Genomic DNA, 19,470 nt, shown 5'->3' on the forward strand with positions numbered 1-19,470 from the left:
GTCATGCCCAGTGTTTGCCAGTTTACCCTAATTGTTTCTACTTTTTAAATAACATTGTGTTGACATGACCTGGATGACTAAGTCTGACAATAGTAATGAAACTTTAGCTTCTGCTTTACATTGTTTAATAGTCTTTGATGAAACAACCATCGAGAACATTCTAATCTGAGCAGAAAGACTGAAACGTTTGAAATGGTAAACAAACTTTACCAATCACTGTCGCCGTTAATCAATTTGGAGGATCTACAAATAAAAACTGTCTTTATTAACTTTTTTTGTTTTTTTCTTCCATTTTGGTGTAAGGCCTCTCCTAAGGTGACAAGTAGCAGTGAAATAATAGATGTTGTGTGTTCATAGCTCATCAGATTTGGTTCATTCAGCTTTTTTTTAATCACATAGTGATAAAGTGTTGTCACATAATACATTTAAACTCAACCTGCCTGTAACACAGATGTAATGTTGTAATATGATCGATGTAGTTCCTGTTTTAAACAAGTTTCAGGAAGCACATTTTTTTTTAATGGCATATGAATCAGCTGTAAAGCATCACTATTGTGTTGCAATAATTATTAAACTAAAACACATCAGTGTTTATAGCCACAAATAATAGATAGTAGAGCTTGGTTTGTCCTGATGTCCCCATGCTTTTGTCCCAATCTGATTTTATCACAATACTTGGGTTCCAATTTCATATATCTTGCGATTCTGATTTATTGTGATTTATTGCTATTTTTGTTGGAATAAAAGACATAGTCTTGTATATTCTTTAAATTCACAAAGAAAACTCAGAAATAGAGGAAAAGACTTATTAAATGTACACTTGTGTTCAAAGATAATATTACATTTACAATTAAATAGAATGGTATCAATACTGCGCTGTCAGTCATTTTTCATTTGAGCCCCCCAAAAATGTAATGAACACAATAATAAAATAAATGTGTAAAGGATTCTGGATTGTTGTTGCAAAAACTGCATTTATTTTCCATGTCTAAAAATTTGGATAAATACAAATTGGTTGGGTAAATATTGTGTACAGTTTTATTATGAATTTATTGATCCTGCTGTTAACACAAAATTTAAGTCAATGTGTAGGCCCTCGCCAAATCAATGTTTGTCAAAATATTATTTCAAAATGCATTCTTTTGAGGAGAACATGAAAGTACTACTGCTAACCAATGATGGCATGCAGACATTGTAATATATACTGTATATACCCTTAGATCTATAGATATATAGATATCCATCCATCCATATAGCTGATAAGTGGTTTTCAAACTTCTTTGGCTCAAGTACCCCCTTTTTCTTATTTCTGAATTCAAGTACCTCCTTTGTCAGACTACATTTTGCTCAGAATATTATGACAAAAACAACTAAACCACTAGAGCATAATGATGGAATGAATAACAAATTTTAAATAAGTTAACTTTGTAAGTAAATGGAAGAAAACAGTATTTAATGCCTCTTGAATAGATTCATTTCTATAGTTTTTTTTAATCATTTCCCATCATCTCCAGCCTTTTTGGGACCAAGACTGTTCAGTTCATGTTCTAATCAAGATCATTTCCATTAAAAGTAAAAAAAAAAGTTTAAAACCCAACATTCCAGTGCTTTCATTTATTATATTTTCTACTCTCTGTCAGGTGTCCCCGGTGGTGCCATCGCATACCACGAGGGGTACATGTACCCCCATTTGAGAAACACTGTTACAGATAGATAGATGGATAGATAGAATTTAAACAGTTAAGGTCGTTTGTGTATATATATATATATATATATATATTTAAAGATGAATATATTTTAATATTCAATGCCATTACATGTATTACTTACTTAGTGTGAAATAGTTATCTTGCTCAATAATAAACACAGGATCAAATGATCTGCGGTCAAAGATCACGTGGTGTGCACTGAAACTTATCATGTTTCTGCGTTTGGATTTAAGGTGTCCATTAACTCCCCCTTAACCGTTAGTCACAGGATAGCATCACTCAGCTCCATTTTGTCCTGAAGAGCAGCTCGTGTGAGTCAGCGTGTGTTACCGTGAGAGCAGAGCAGCTAAAGTTCTAAGTTCTCAGTGTGGCAGCAGTGACACAGACACCTGTGAGAGGGAGCAATTGAGCATGCGCAGTGTTTACCGTAATGGGCGCGTGTTGATCCCGCCCTCCTCTTTGATAGAAACTCGATGATGTCGCTTCGCCTGAGAAGAGCCTGACCCAGAGGAAGCCGGAGAAGGAGGAGACAGAGGCTGGAAAACACTGGAAAACACAGCAGTCTGGAAGGAGATCGAGCTACACCTTTCAACAGCAGGTAAACTCACGTCCTAAGGGGTTTTATTTCGGGCTCTAGCGTCTTGTTTTTGACAGATAAAGGGAGCTCTGCAGCGTTGGTAAGGAGTGGTCACATCATCGACAGGTCAGCAGTGCTGCTAACGCTAGCCTTGATGCTAACCTTTGAGTTGAAGCTCAGTTTGTTTCTCTCGTCGACCATCCCACGCGGCCCGTTTATACACAAAACAACATGTAGTACCAACAGAGTGAACGGTGAGCATCGTCCGAATTGGCCTTCAAGGCCGTCTCACTCAGATATATCACTAACTCTGGGCTCATCTATGTTTGCTACGCTAACGCTAGCCTGGTGTAAGGGATTTATTGGTCTAGCTGGTGACTAATGACCTACTCCCGTGGTTTCAAGCATTACACCCCCATCCCAGTGTGTGTAAATTACATACAACATAAGTGACCCAAGTAATCCGTCTTTGACCAGATGTTATAACTGTGTACATGTAGACTACAAGAAGTCAAGAAAATCAGTCATTAACACACGTAGTTGCTTCTTAAAATACATTTTGTAACATTAAAATGTGCAGTATAATCCATGTGTTTTAAATAAACCAAACAATTTTTACAGTAACACTTAGTTTGGTACAGTGTAGAGACGGAGGAGTCATAATCATGTACACTGTTTTTAAATCATACTGTAACCCCCAGCAGCCACTGGGGCACTCGGGAGTAGTGCACCAGGTAACATGGGACCCAATTAATCCGTGACACCGGCGTTGGCAGCGTCCTCGCAGTGCTATGTGGGTTATTGTGATGCTAACGTCGCGAGACGGCAAAACCAGGTCACACGGGTGCTGCTCGAGCCGACTGGGCTCGTTTCATACACCAACGTTGTCATTAATGCGGACAGCGGCGTTTAAACAGAGTAACCGAACGAACGTCTCTTTGTTTGGGAACTTCATTTTCTCCCGATGGCTTTTGTGTTTTTTTGCCCCTCGAAGTCCCCACATTGGTGTCCATGGTCTAGGGATCTGTTGTAGGATTTAGCTCAGGCGCAGCTATGCTAGCAGCTCCAGTTGGCTCACAGCCAGATCTTTACCCGGGACCAGAGCAATGCTCAATGAGACCTGCAGGGTTTTATGCACTTAGATGACCTGGATCCCCTCAAACTGTGCTTTGAATTAAACCCGCTTAGTGTAGAAGATTGTTTGTTTTATCAAACAAACACACAATGTGTACAATGATGAACTCACTCATCCATATTAGGACCACATTAAAACATAACAAAAATATTGGCATTACGAAATTAAAGTCGGAATATTTCGAGAATGAAATTGTAATATTATGAGAATAAATTTGTATCTTAATAAAATCGTAATTTTATTAGATAAAAGTCATAATATTTCAAGACTAAAGTTGTAATATTTTTTAGGCAGTGACTATCCTTCATAGCCATATCAATTCACCGACATTCTCCGTACGTAGCGCCACTCATTGGCCCGTTTAGGTCACGTGATTAAGACGCTACGTACTTGTACTTCTGTTTGCTATTAATACATAGATTCCAAAATTACGTTACGAACATGCTACGTATTTGAGTGGTTGTGATTTTCATACGTAGCGCCCCTCATTGGCCAGTACTTTTGTTTGCTATTAATACGTAGATTCCTAGACTATGTTACATACTAACTAACCCTAAACTACGTTACGGACTAACTAATCCTAACCCTAACCTTCTGAAGTAGATTTGAATTTCTTGCCACCGTGAAATCGTACGTGTATTGGTTGTTCAGTCATTTTTTCTTCCAGCAGTTTGTACGGAATGGTCACATGACTTCCGGTAGCGTCATTGGCTACTTATTAATGGTACCGGGGGTTGTCCGTACGGCTACCTTATGGATAGCCACTTTGTATTATTTAGATTAACGTCGCAATATTTTGAGAATGAAGTTGTCATTCCATGAGAATAAAATTGATATACAAACAGGATGTTGTGTGTGTTGCGGTCACACGTGCATTATGGTGAATGTAGAACATTTAGTGAAATTATTCTTTTTTTTTTCCCCTGCATTGTGAAATACTGAGCTTTTTGGCCCATCATCACCACACTGTTGGTCACAGTTGAAGGACTTTAAAGCCACTTTACAGACGTTTGCCAAAGAACCAGAAAAACCAAATAGCCTCTTTAGTGGAGGAGGAACTGCCTGGAAGTGGTTGATTTCAGGGCTATCAGTGTTATTTGCCTTCACCTCAACAGGGACTTCTGAGCACTATACAATTACGAGTTTTTATTAAAGATATGTCTTTATTCTCATAAAAATTACGACTGTATTCTTAAAATATTACGACTTGAATCTTGTAGGACTTGCAGTTTTTGTTTTAATGTGGCCTTAATATGCCATCATACATTCATTCTACAGGTTAGGTCAGGATGTTTGCCTGCTTGAGGAATCCTAATTCAAAGTAACAATTGTTCTCAATTATCCATAATAACTTTATTTTTTGGATTAAAAATTAAACAAATTAAACCACATATTCATCTGATTCATGTCCTCTAAACTGCAATGTGGATTATGCTGATAAAGTTTGTTTAGTTTGGCTCTGTACGGTCTGCTCTGGTGACTCTTGTCCTCTAAGTGCATTTTTACAATAGCTTAGTCAGTTTGTTTTGATTCAAAATGATTCCCTTGAGGCCCTAAATCTTCCCTTTTCTGAGCACTTTTAGGAGGTCGTGTTGTATCAAAATTTGAATATCTTGTTTAGTTGCAGTAATTCTCTGCCTTCTTTACACATCTAATGTAAGGATGTTTGGGTCATGGGAATGTTTTTACTCTGTATGACAGATATAGTGATCCCGTGGAAGCGTAATTTTCTTTTCTTTCTGTTATCACATTAATCAGATAAAGCAGAGAACAGGTTTATTAACCTTGCCTGTTTATCATGTGACAGACGCCAGTAGAGAGCTGAGTTTACCCAATGATTGTATTGGGAAGAAAATTCAATTTGGTTTTTTTTCTTCTTTTTTTTTATTGAGACATCAATGTGTTTTCTTTTGCTTCAGGGTGGTCGTCCTCCATTTTCTGTCACACTTTCTGAAATGATAAGTTTGTCACATTGTAAACCTGTTGGGTGGCTTATCCTGTGTGTATGTGTTTTAAATACAAAATGATGGGTGGGGATAACTGACAGCTGCAGCGCGACACGAGTCAGCCTTGTTTCTTGTAAACAGTGGTTTTGTGTAGACACTCGTCATGTTGTAGTTTACTGCCTGCCCTGTGGACTTCAGCTCTGCCTCGTTAATGTATGCAGACAATTACTATCACTTGCAGCTGCTTGCATTTCATGCACTGTCTTTGCCAGTAATAATAATAAGCACATGTCACTCTTTCATAATGTTACTGAGATGGTGAGTGATTGTAGACACATGCTGCCAACACTGATTCCTAATTTGTGTCTGCTGTCTTAATGGGAGCAGGTAATCCACTAAGGACTTGATTAGTCTATGGGGAAGTTTACATGTTGCCTCACATGTGTATGTGTGAAGGGATAAGTGGATTACCAGACTAAATCTTGAATCCCATTACAAACGTGTACAAGGCTTAAACCAGCACCAGTAGGGTAGGGGTACCTTTCACATTTGAACTGATACTTGATACTCAATGGTACCTATTTTTTGGTACTTTTGTGTGGTAATAAATAGCCAATAATAAAATCTCAAAATGTTCCAATGGACCATAATTATTTCTCATAATAATAATGACAAACTTTGACAAATCTATCAAACCAACATCCAACTGTTTGTATTGAAGCAACATTTATTTCATTAATTTCTTCATCATGAGAAGTAAACCCTTACCTAAAACTAAGCAGTTATATGTAAGAACTTTAGGTTTTTTTATGGCGAAATCTTTCCGGGGACCGCTCATTAGGTGCATCACCCTCCCCCTTCCTGTCCTGGCTGCTTCAAACACTGTCTAAACCATCACTCACTCCTAAATAGTCAACCAGTTCCCGCTTAACTTTACTGTGTCTGTGAAACTCTTCCTGTTTTTCCTCAAGCGCTGTGAGCAGCTTCATCTGCTCAGAGTGTTTGATCAACATCTCATCAGAGCTACAGAAGATCTGTGGAGAAATGTTGCATGTAGTTGTGGGCGAGACCATCGATGTCAGAGATTGTAGAGTCTGAAACATCGTAGATTATTGATAACTTCTGATACTGTAAAATATTTTGGCCCCTAGTGGTGAAATAACTGGTGAATCCTTGTCCATTTATTATTGTCTAATCATCATGGTCTGGAATGATGTCATCAGGATAATTTTAATTAGGTTAATATAAATGAAGTTGATCAAAACTTAAACAATAAACCTGCTCAGATTAAGTAAACCATTGATCCTTGATGGGAAATAGGGGGCCATTAATGCTGCTCTTACATCTTTAAATGACATGTAAATAAGTTCAATCTTGTTATTTTAAATAAGATTTAAATTTTTGACATAGTGTACGTTTTTAACCTATGGTTTTCTTTTTATTTTGTTCTTTCGAAGGAGTTAAAAACTAATATTTTCTGAAAAAAATTATTGATAATTTAAAAAAAAAGAAAATACTTAGAACTACTTACCGCAACTACTGCCGTCATTACGCTCGTGTGCAATGTTGTGTTCAGGTACCGTGCGGGAATTCACCTACTCTTCCACTCCCTCACAGTCACAAGGATGCGTTTAGGTACCGAAACATGGCACCGTTTGATTTTACGTGAATCGGTACCAGGTAGTATCGAAGGAATTTGGTCGGGACCTAAAAAAGTACAGAATTCAATACCCATCCCTAAGCACCAGTGACATCACTGGGACTGTTACCTGGAGTTGTGCACTTTGACAGTGAACGTGTTGTTTTAGTGAGAGCCCACACAGGTGTGTGTGGTGGGGGGTTACTGTCCTGATAGAGGTTATATTCAAGTCAACAATGGTTGTATTGTGTGTTCTATGCGCAGAGGGTCACAGATGTCTTCTGACAGGGCTGAGTGAGTCATGTTGACTGATGGCAGTGGAATCAGACAGATGTGTGTGTGACTCGTGGTGTGTCAGAGTTCACTCAGATGTTGTTGACCTCAGTACATTAGGAATGTTATTTTAGGATTTAGTTTGATTTGTAAAGAAGAAGCGTCTGTTTCTCCGTATGCAACATTTTAAATACATAGTACCTGCCATTAGTACTGCTGACGTATTGGGTTATTATGGAGTTCAGACTTTGTACTCTCTGCCTCTGATAGGCAGTAATAAAGACATGAAACGAGCATGTGACACAAATGGGTCAAACCATCACATTACAATATTTCATCACTGAACTTTTATAGCAAATTATTGCTATTTAAAATTAAATTGAGTCTCTCTTCTAGGTCGACAGTTTTTGCGTTTTAAAATCACGAAAGCAGAACTGAGGAAATACTTACAAGACAAATTTAGGTGAAATCAGATATTGGCTTGTGGTCGTCTGACCTTTTTACTATGTATTTATTTTTAAAGCCGTAGCAAAGGAAAATGTGGCAGAAATAGTTAACCAACAGCAAGCAGGTGTTTCTTCAAAGTTTGTATCCTAAAGCCCGTTGTTGTGTAAGTAATCATGTTGGGTGGAGGAAAAGAAGCCTCCTGTCCCTTTAACATGTCAGATGTTGAATCCATAACATCCTGTTTATCTGAAAGATGGAGGGGGAAAAGGGGGGAGGGGGAAAGGAGGGGACTGGCGATAGTACAACAATGATTGTTTTCATTGTTCAACGAAACTCATCACCAGGGACTTTCAAGGCCAGGAGTAACAGTTGTGAGAGAGCGGTGCAGGTGGACGACAGCATTCGTTAACGTGCCACAGGCTGCTTCCTTTCCTTCTCCACCCCCACACACACACGCGCTACTCGTACACGCGTAGTCCTAAAGAATGACAGTGTAGTATATGTTCTCCTCGCGCTCCGTCTCCATTCACACTTGTGCTCTTGGTCTGTGTCACACAAACTTTTCATTGTTCCACCAAACCGAGCAGCTACTGACAGCTGCAAATTCCCTCTTGGTTGTGGTTAACACTTAATACTTTGTGCTATGTAAGGTTGCCAAGAAAAGTCAATCTCTTTTGATAATTCATCTTGTGCGGGACAAGCTCGGCTCATTAGAGAAATAAGATATCTACGATGTGTTCACGTTAATTAGTGTGTGTGTGTGTGTGTGTGGGAGGAACCTTAGAGTCAGACTTTGTTTGCTGAATCTTAACTGAAGAGAGTTTGTTTTTGTGTTGTGTCACTGTGACTGCTAAAGTTGCCTTGAGAAGTACCAGCGTTGTCACTGATGTGTGAGTGGCGATAAGCCCGAGTCTTGCTAAGGTCGTTTAATAGTGAGTGGGTGGGCTACTGTGCTAGATAGGCTGAGGAGTGAGGACAATGTTAGGAATGCAAGATTAGCTTTTATCTCATCATTGGCTCTTCTTTTACTATCTTTGTTCTCTCTCTTCTTCAAGTTCCTCTCCCCCCCAAACATGCTAATTTTGCCGTTTTTTTCTTCTTCTTAAATCTTCAGTCTACACTTCTTCTCTGTCTGTGGTAGTGGATACCGTCAGTGCTTTTTGACCGTATATAGACATGAGAGTAGAGGTTAGCTATGTTGTGAGTGACATCATCATGCCCTCCTTTTCCACTTGTTCTCTCTTTTATTTCTCTGACATGGATCTTACACATCATGGATTTGTGTGGTGAAATCCATGCATGCCACTCCTTGTTTTGTTCTCAGACCATCCCACTTCACTCACATTTTTCCCACTGGATTCACACCCCAATGTGTGAGTTTTCAGTTAACATGTGAAAGGATAATATTTGTGTTTTTACCCGAGTTATTCACAACTGGTTTTGTTTTTAATTGATGAAACTTTGGAGTCAGTGTATTCATGGTGACATCACTATGTTTTGGTCGGCATTGTCTGTTTAAATGTTGTGCCATACTTTAAACTTACTTATCCCTGTATTTATATGCATTCATATCCAATCCAATACACAGAAATTTACATTTTGAACTAATGGTATAAGAAAAATATTGATTCAGTGATATATTGTGATATTTCACTGCATCATTATAGTATTGATCCAAAAAATTTCCAAATAGATTTTTTTTCTCATGCTTTTTAACATTTAATTGCGCTAACATGCATAGCACGTAACCGCTCAGTCAACTAGGTATCTTTATTTACTTTATTTTCATAAAACATACTGGGCACTTTAATAGATTGTGGTTACTTTTTTAAAGATTTTACGAATCACAATTTGTATTAGAAGCAAAAGTTAAACTTCTTCAAAAAATTTAATTTGACGGTTTGATAAACAACATCCCATTTGTTTTTTATTTTGAATTAGTTGGTTAATATTTACTTGTTTGTGCAATTTAAAAAAATGAAAAAAATTGTATTTCATACCATTTTGTACATTGTAATTATTGATTTTGCTATATATTGTGATGTATCATATTGTTTAGCATCAGGATGTATATCGTATATTTTTCAACCTTGGGGTCACTTGGAGTTACAATGAAACATTTTTGAAATTCTTTAGTCGTTTTATTAAAAAAACATAATCTTAAACTGCATTCTATATTTTCACTATGTCAAATATAAATGTAGTTAAAATAAAGTGCAGTAAAAAAAACGTATCTTAGCTGGCACAACTGGTCACTAATCCTGGCTAATCTGTATTTGTAATATAGTTTAACAAACTTGGTCAAAAACTAATGCTTTAGTAAAAAATAATTTAGGGCCACCAGAAATTTTTGATCTCAAAATAGGGTCACGAGCCAAAAAATGGGGTAATCACTAGTGTAATGCAAATCGTGTATTGTCGGATTCATAGAAATGCACACCACTAGTCTAAACTAGTGTTTGCTGCTCAGACCTCTCTAAAGTATTTGTGTGCATGCAGGCCTGACACACACACACACACACACACACACACACACACACACACACACACACACACACACACACACACACACAGAAATACAGGAAAACTGGAATTTGGTTGTCCCTCCTTACCCTGTCCGACCGGTCATGCAGGTGCATGTGACAACGTGTGGATTTATTCAACTTTCTGGCCGGGGCTGAGGTGGTTGCTGCAGCACAGGCTGTATTATCAGGAGATAAGAGGATCTGAGTGAGTCCTCTCTGTTCTTTTGTTTGGCTGCAGTATAACAATGTCTTTCTTCAGTGTTGGGATAACAGGAGCAGAGGGTCGAGGGGTGGAAAGCAGTTAAAAGTGTGCGGACAAGTGAAGCCCACTTTGTTGTGTGACCTCGGATAGATGGTTGCTGATAAGGAGAAAAAAACTGAGTTAATGAATGTATATGAGAGGAGGAGTTATGAGATATGTTGATTCTGGAATGCTATATCTATCTTTAACAAGCTCCTGCTCTTTCTGCTGACAAGTCATTTTCCTGTTAACTGCTGGTTGGTGCTTCCCACAGCTCCCAGTTGTCCACAGGCCATAATGTTGAGTAAATACAGGGTGTGTCCAAAGGCTGAGGCTACTGTATCTCTCTTTCTGTCTTTCTCTTTATCTGTGCTTTTCTGCTCTCAGAACAAACACAACCCTGTTGACACACTTGTACGGTATTCTCACTATGTTGCTGTTTTCCAAACTGAGGTGCCTTCACGAAAAACACTTCTTCTCCCTCCCTTTTTTCTCTCACCCTGTTCTCCTCTGCACTTCCCCCCCATTTTTCTTTGTAGTTTATTCCTCGTTCTCTGGGTTTGGTGATTCTTCCACACAGGGACATGAACAACTAGAACAGCTCCTCTGTCCTCCGTGTGATCCTTCACCGCTTCTACCAAACCACGCCTACAGGTGAAGGTGTGTATTTTAGGATTTTCACTAAAATAAGAAGCGACATTTATAAACCCAAACAGAATTCCCGTATTTTAAAGGGTCTTTTTTTTCTTGGGAAACTTGCTTTATCCACTGTTTTTTAAACTGTAATGCGTGCTGCTGCTCTTTTTTTTTTTTACAAATGTGGCCTAAAACCTTTAAAGTGTAATTATTAGAAGATCTATGCCTTACAAAACATTACTTTGCACCATATTGATTTTTTTAACTTTTAACAATGGGACACACAAATCCTTAGAATAGGGCCAAGTTTACACTTCAACGTTTTGCTTCTGTTTCCATTTTTGTTTCCAAAAAGTTCTGCATTCACGTTTTCACGACAATCTGTTTACATGAGACCGCGGGAAAAATTAAAAATGATGTAGTATACACTGCAAGCCAATAGATGGCAGTGCAGCTTAGCAATGAACCAAAATAAGCCCATGCACAGACACTTCCGCTGAAAACAAGTGGGAGTAGAGCTTAAATTACACCTACAAAGTTACACCTGACCCTTTCAGGTCACAATTATTTTGGCAAACAAAGGAGGGTTTCATCAGGATATTTAACTTTTCCTGATTCTTTAGAGCAACCGAAAGCAGCACAAGTTGGTATTTTGACCTATAAAGATGCTAAATGATCTGAAAATCAGACTGAATGCTTCTCTCCAATAGGAAACAATGGGATGTTTACAGACAGTGGGGCTTTTGACATCATCATTCACGTGATTTCAAGATGGTGGAACACAGGCTCTAAAACTGTAAAGTAGGCCCGTTTTTAAAAATTTATAAAATGAACATGGTGCAAAAATAATGCTTTTCGTTGATCATAGATCTTCCAAGTACATTTAAAAGGTTTTAGGCCACATTTGTTAAAAACCAATCCAAATGTACACTTTTTTTTTTGTCGATTGACTTTTTTCCCTATCAATTTTTTTGCCACACCTACCTTTACTGTGGAGGTTATTGGCCGGCAACATTTGAGGTCATTGGTACCATAATTAGGCTTTTAAGACTTGACTCACTTCTTTTCCGTACTGCTCTCCTCCTGCGGGTTTTATCTTGTGTTGTGTCTAAATCAAATACACAATAATACTCAGATGGTGCCAGCACAGTATGTTGTTGCATTGCTTTTCTTTTCGCTCCCATAAAGATATTTTTAAGTTGATATTATAGTTATAAACAATCAAAACAATGTTTTTGCTGTGGTAATTGTAGATGGTAATCAATCTTTGTGCAATCTTGTGTCAGAACTCATAAGAATATTTTTTAAGAATGTAAATGGATTTTAGGCAGCAAACAGGATTGCGTAGGTTCACTAATGCCCATCCTGTGATCATCCTGAATATATCCAATGGATAGTATATGGTAAGGGTCTGAGAAATATGGCGATATATCCCAATATTCATCGCGTGATTATTGTATCAATCTCAAAAATATCCAAATCGATTTTTTTTATTTTTTAAATCATGTTTTTAATGAAAAAAGAAATTCATTGCGTGTTAAACTACCTCACTCCTCAATGCTTTTTGACTTGGAAGTCGATTACACTTTATTTTCATAAAACAGACTGGGCACTTTCATAAATGTATGTGAGGTTTCTTTTTTTTTTTTTTTTTTTTTTTTTATTAAGAATCTATCAGAATCTGTTGTAGAAGCAAAAGTTAAACTTTTGAAAAATGTATTGTGACAGTTTCAATAACATACCTCTGTTAATTACCATTTACTTGTTCTCGCAAGTGTAAAAAATGGAATACATTTTATTTCATACCATTTTATACCCGTAAAGGTGAAATTTGTAATTAGTGATATCATGATATAATGTATATCGTATTGTTTAGTATGGGGACATATTGGGATGTATCGTACTGTGACATGCAAATTGTGAATCATATCGTCAGATTCATGGCAATGCACAGGCCTAGTATATGGTTTGTTTGTAGAGTGTGTGTGTGTGCGCGCGTTTGTGTGCTGAGGAGCGTATCCATGTGTGTAACGCCCACCTGTCTCCCCTCGGGGTCATATAGTGTGTATGGAGCAGTGTGAGAGCGCAGCGGCTCTGCTGGAGTCGGTCAGGGAGCAGGAGGTGCAGTTTGAACAGCTGACACGAGCACTGGAGGAGGAGAGGAGGAGGGTGGGCCTCCCTGCCACCAGCCCCTCAACCCTGGGCCGCCCCCTCCCTCACACACAGGTAATGGCCCTCCCCAAAGGAGCTCATCATACTTAGCCTCTAACAGGAGCCTGCCATCCCCATTTCTCATCCCAGCATCCATTGTGAGGATCCTTCTAATACTCATGAATTCATGCATCAGTGTCTTCATCTGAAATCCACTCTCTCAACATGCTCCAATTAGCACTCAGCAAGTCTGAGTATGTTTCCCTCTGTTGTCAAAGTTTCTCCTTACTGAATCTTTCAAAGTCCATCTGTTCTTGGGCTGAGCAGCGAATGCATCAGTGTGTGCAGCTCCCCGTGCAGTTTACGTGCCTGAGACGCCATTGCATGTCTTCACTGTCACTCACCGGATGCATTCTGACACACATGCATATCTTTCATCATCGGCTCCTGTCGTGGAATCTCAGCTATTTTCCTTCCATGTTTCTGCACGTCATGTTACCAAGTGTGTGCATGTGTTGTGCATCATGTGTTGCATAATCTGGTTTTCATCCATGTTTTTTTGTCGTCTTTGTTTCATCTTTCATCTCTGAGAAAGTTACATCTTGCATGTTTTGTTGAACAATTTTGATGACACTTGATTTTATTTTATTCTTTTTGATCCGTGTGTAATGAAATACTCATATACTGCTTAGTGAGTCATTCTTATGGTCTGTATGTTGCCTCAATTTGTATGAAATACTGTTTGTTTTTGTTTTTCCGCTTACTTTTCAGGTATTATGCCAAAATCTAAATACAAAAAAATTGTATGGGAAAATGTTCATGTCAAATTAAATCTAATAATTATCTTAATGTGTTGAAAGGGCTGGGCAATATGGACCAAAACTCTTATTTCAATATTTAATGCCGCTATATGATATAAATCTCTATTTTTAACTTGATAGTCTTACTAGAAAGATAAGCTGGATTTACAATTGCTGAATTTTTGTATAATTTATTCGAGTGCTTCTGAACTCATACTGTCATGTTTTTGTTTATTTTTATTTTATTTAAGTTGATCATGTAGAGCAGAATTTGTCTGACAGTTTCTACATCTCAAGGCTTGCTGAAGTAGATTAGATACTTGTTTAGTCTCTTTGAATCCCTTTAATGGAGGCACAGATATAGGGTTTGTCCTTGTTCAGATGCACTACTGATATTAGGAGTGTATTTGTAAACTAGGCCAGTAGAAAAGAAGAAACTAGAGGAAGTGAGCTGTCCTAAGAGTACAATCCACACCACACTTCTATTGTTTCCCTGCCTCCTCGTGGACTAAGCGTTTAATACACTTTCTCTAATTTTAGATGAATAAACTCTCATATTAATGACCTTAAAGTCGTGTGTAACTACTGTTGGCCGTTTATCAATAGACAACATTGAAACTGAGTGACCCTCTTAATCACATTATAACTATTATCTAGTGTGACACTAGGGGATTATGTAAGATAGCTGGAGTAGGAAGAATTGTGTGAGGCTGAATAGCTGTGCTCTAAAATGTCCTGATACGTTTCGTCTTTGCCCCATAAACAAACACACACACACACACACACAGAGAGAGAGACGCTTTAGTCAGCAGTGAATGGGCAGCAGCAGCAATCTAATGTAATGTGGGTTGTTTGGAAAACCATACAAGACGAGGCAAATTTATTTGTATAGCACATTTCATACACAAGGCAATTCAGTGTGATTTACATGATTTAAAAAGTGCAACACAAAACATTTAACAGTTTAAAAACCAATAAGAACATTACAATCAGCAGTGAAAACTTTAAAAAATCAGCAGCAAAAACCACTAAAATCAGCAGTAAAATCAACAATAATATGATTAGAAATCCTCCTCTCATACAAGGCACTGGATATGAGAAGGAAAAACATTTATGGTGTTTTCTTTAAAAACAGTAATAAAAAATATTTTCTCGTTTGTTTTTTTAATCCCAGAACGGGCGTTTGGGTGATGCAGACATAGAGCGACTGAAGCTGACTGACTCGTATATAAACGGCACACAGGTAATAATTTTTGTGTAGAGAAAAAAAAAAAGTACATGTTTTAGTGTGTGTTTGTTTATATTTGGTGCTATAGTACAGAATGGTGGACCCTGCACACGGCGTTCTTGATGAGAGCTACACACCAGAGGATGAATCCCAGGAGATCCACTCGGTTTTCTCTGAGGAAGGAACGACGCGGCGCATGGACAACGGGGTACGACGGTGATCCTACATGTTTCAGTGAAGATGGTTCCCAAATGTGCTTCGTCATCCTAGTTTAATATTGAATGTGTCATCTCCCCTCCCCCCAGATGAAGAAACCAATCTCACGCACAGTCCATCCCTCTGACTCCATGTCCATTGATGGGGGCATGGCGATGCCCGGTATGGGTCTCTACAGTGCTACTCTGGACCGTCCATACAGACCACCCGGTGGGGGAGACTACCCCACTGCCACAGTACCCAGGAACTATCACTATGGACCAGTTGGCGGTTATGATGACTACCGTGGGGGGCCGCCATCAGAGGCATATACCAGCCTGAGCAGAGGCTCTCACATGGATGATCGATACAGGTACTGGCACTAAGAAGGAATGAGGATCATTTTATTTCCACATTTGTTCATATCGTGTTTGATTTACTGCATCAGTCGCTACCATTCTCTCAGGTCCAGAGTTGGGGTCAATTATAATTGTAATCGCATAATTGATAATAAATTGCCATTATGGCATAATTGTAATTTTAAAAATCTGTTGCACAACAATTCAACAATAACACACAAAAAAAACACACAATGACTCCAAAAATGCCTATAATGACTAAAAACTGACAAAACATCAAAACCACAGACAGACAAAACACTTTTTCCCCTGTATTAATGCTCAGATTGGTAATTAATCCATAGCTGACATGAATGCTGATAATGTGGCTCTCGGGTCAGATACAATCACAGCTTTGTGGCCCCCGCTGTGATAGTTGCCCATTTCTGGGCTTGACTTATCTGGTTTAAATAAGTAGACTTTGTAGTTTAGATGTTTGTATGTTAGTGCTGCAGTGTTAGAGTTGAAATTGTCAGACGTTTTGATTAACGAGGTGTGAAATGTGGTTGGTTTCTAATCTTACGGTGCAGTTCATTGGACCCTTTCCTGCTTCTTGTCTCTGTTCATCAGACCCATCGATGGCTACAGAACCCTGGACTCTGGTTATCGGGCCCCAAGCCGTCAGCAGCTGGATCCGTATGCGGCGCAGCCCCAGGTGGGCCGAGGAATGCGCGGATTGGGCTCAGCAATGGATATGCGTTACGGTCACGGTCACTACGGTCTGGAGGATGATCAGCGCAGTGTGGGATATGATGACTATGGCATGGGGCCGCCACCCATGCACCCTGGAGGGTATGGAACCATGCCGCGCCTGGGGCCAGGACCTGGGGGCATGGACAGACGGAGACTCAGGTATGACGCAGCAGTACGTAGGGCTGCTCAATTTTTAGAAAAAATAATAATCACGATTATTTTAGTCATAATTTATATTACGATTATTTAAGCTATTATTTGTCAACCAAACTGTTTTGTACAAAAATAAATAACTATATAAGTTATTTGAATGCAATTAAATAAAAAGATGCAAAGTATTACTTAAAAAATGTTGAAGTATGTTCCCTGTTGTAAACAAAAAAATAATTATTTTAAGGGAACTGCAAATTAAGAATTCAAGTATGTTCACTGTAGTATGAAACACTGTAAAATATATTCTTTGAACACTTAAGTAATAATAAAAGTGCAATTAACAAAAGTATGTTCACTTTTGTAAACAAATACAATACTGCATTAGAGGTGTATTAGTAAGGAACAGAAGGGTTAGTTTTCTTACTTTATGTTCTTTATGTATTCTTGAATAGCAAATAAAACGTGTATAATAAAAAAATTTATATATGTTTTTTCATCATTATTTTTTTTTCAATCATTGAAATCAAAATCGTAATAGAATTTTGATTAATTGCACTACGTCGTCATGCTAAACTAATCATTACCATTTACTGTAATAATTTGAGTGATTCACTGATGAATCTTTCTCTTCAGGAGCTGTGAGGACACCCTGGATGGTGACATGGGAGGCGTTGACCCCTATGCATGGGCTGTTCCCATGACGATGGAGAGAGGCAGCATGGCTTCACTGGACAGCACTTTAAGAAAAGGTCCTCCCGCTTCCTGGAGGCAGCCAGAGCTGCCGGAGGTCATCGCCATGTTAAACTACCGCCTTGATCCAGTCAAGACTAACGCAGCCGCCTTCCTGCAGCATCTCACATTCAAAAATGACAAGGTGAGAAAATCCTCAGGAGACTGACACAATTTAGCATCAGTTCTGTTAATTTTCCGAGGCTGCATGAGAAACGGCTTTCCTTTTGTTCAGGTGAAATCCGAGGTGCGTCGACTGAAGGGTATACCGGCCCTGGTGTCACTGCTGGATCACCCTAGCAAAGACGTGCACCACTCTGCCTGTGGGGCTCTGAAGAACATTTCATTTGGACGAGATCAAGACAACAAGATTGCTATCAAGAACTGCGACGGAGTTCCTGCTCTCACCAGGTTACTGAGGAAAACCAGGGACCAGGACCTCACAGACACCATCACAGGTAGCAGAGGTTTCACATAATGGTTTGATTCCAGATAAATGTTGATTTAATTTTCAAACTTCTTTAAGGGATCCTCCACAGGTTTTACAACCTTTGAAATGTACTTTTTAGAAGATCTATGCCTAACAAAATATTTATTTTGCATTATATTTTTTTTATTAACTAAATAACGATGTAAACATCTTTTGTTTACCGAAAGAGGATAACAACAAATCTGTGAACGCAGGTGGCAACTGATTTTTTCCGGTCACAACAGTTTTTATCCTCTTTCAGTAAACAAGAGGTTTACATCGGCATCTTTAACTTTTCCTGTTTTATTTAGAGCAACCCAAAGCAGTGCAAATTGGCATTTTGACTGAAAAAGCTGCTAAATGATCTAAAAAGCAGGCTGAATGCTTCACTCCAATAGAAAGCAAAAGGATGTTTACAGACAGTGGGGCCGTGTGACATCAATCACATGATTTCAAGATGGTGGAACACAGGGTCTTAAACGGTAAAATAGTCCCATTTTTAAAAGTTAAAACAAATATGGTGCAAAATATTGCGGTTGTTAGCCATAGATCTTCTAATAAGTACAACTCAAAGGTTTTAGGCCACATTTGTAAAATCAGTGGAGGATTCCATTAAGTACATAACAATTTTTTTTTTTAACCAGTACAAATGAAGGAAATTTGTAAACATATTAATCTGACTGGATACTGATGATGTTATTTATGTTGTAGGAACGTTGTGGAACCTCTCGTCCCATGACTCGGTAAAGATGGAGATTGTGGATCACGCCCTGCACGCTTTAGCCGATGAGGTGATTGTTCCCCACTCAGGCTGGGAGCGAGGGAGCAATGGAGCAGGAGGAGAAGAAAGTTGCAAACCACGTCATCTGGAGTGGGAGACCTCTTTGACCAACACTGCCGGCTGCCTCAGGTATGCATCGGGCAAAGATAGAGGCACATTTCTGAGTAAAAAGCATGTAATTATCTGCTTCTCATTCCCGCCGTCTCCCAACAGGAATGTGAGCTCAGAACGCAGCGAGGCCAGGAGAAAGCTGAGAGAGTGCACAGGGCTGGTGGATTCTCTCATGTATGTTGTCCAATCACAGATAAATCGCAAAGATGTGGATAATAAGGTAACTAGTTCATCCTTACTGTTACTTACAATTATTTTTTACAAGTCAATTACATCTAATCAATTAAATAACCTAATAAAAGTTAACATTCCTCTTGTGTTAGCTTTCTGTTAGCATCTCTTATGATAACAGGTCCTTAATCAGCTGTAAATACACTAAAACAAATATCTATCATCTAATTTATTCCCTATCTATTCTTAACCTTGTTAGGCTTCCTCATCAATGAAAATATAAGTTTGATTTTAAAAAAAAAAATTTAATGGTAAAATGTGGGAAAGCTTGATATGAAACATGTTTTAATAATTAACTACATATGTGTAAAACTACATAGAACTGTAACATGGTTCCCCAGTTTCGCGTTAAATTATAATTGAGAATTTTTATAAAATTTTCATGGCAATTACAATTTAATTG

At 38.5% G+C, this 19,470-nt stretch overlaps 1 protein-coding gene across 9 annotated transcripts in view; it reads left to right on the forward strand.

Annotated features, from left to right (window-relative positions):
- Nucleotides 1–1,972: 1,972 nt before the first annotated feature.
- The window catches only part of LOC114470597 (catenin delta-1-like), a 31,947-nt gene continuing 14,449 nt past the window's right edge, over nucleotides 1,973–19,470 (forward strand). For 2 of the 9 annotated variants that reach the window (XM_028458862.1, XM_028458864.1), the window contains exons 1-11: nucleotides 1,988–2,307; nucleotides 11,032–11,152; nucleotides 13,191–13,354; nucleotides 15,254–15,322; nucleotides 15,396–15,515; nucleotides 15,613–15,875; nucleotides 16,471–16,752; nucleotides 17,380–17,620; nucleotides 17,711–17,933; nucleotides 18,656–18,854; nucleotides 18,939–19,056. In XM_028458862.1, coding sequence (XP_028314663.1) covers nucleotides 13,196–13,354; nucleotides 15,254–15,322; nucleotides 15,396–15,515; nucleotides 15,613–15,875; nucleotides 16,471–16,752; nucleotides 17,380–17,620; nucleotides 17,711–17,933; nucleotides 18,656–18,854; nucleotides 18,939–19,056 — 1,674 coding nt within the window. In that variant the 5' untranslated portion in view covers nucleotides 1,988–2,307; nucleotides 11,032–11,152; nucleotides 13,191–13,195. Of the gene's footprint in view, nucleotides 2,308–11,031; nucleotides 11,153–13,190; nucleotides 13,355–15,253; nucleotides 15,323–15,395; nucleotides 15,516–15,612; nucleotides 15,876–16,470; nucleotides 16,753–17,379; nucleotides 17,621–17,710; nucleotides 17,934–18,655; nucleotides 18,855–18,938; nucleotides 19,057–19,470 lie in introns of all 9 variants that reach the window. The other 7 variants (XM_028458865.1, XM_028458866.1, XM_028458860.1 and 4 more) reach the window with 6 other exon arrangements.

Source organism: Gouania willdenowi, chromosome 10 (assembly GCF_900634775.1).
Source record: "Gouania willdenowi chromosome 10, fGouWil2.1, whole genome shotgun sequence".
In the NCBI taxonomy this organism is placed as follows: Eukaryota; Metazoa; Chordata; class Actinopteri; order Blenniiformes; family Gobiesocidae; genus Gouania; species Gouania willdenowi.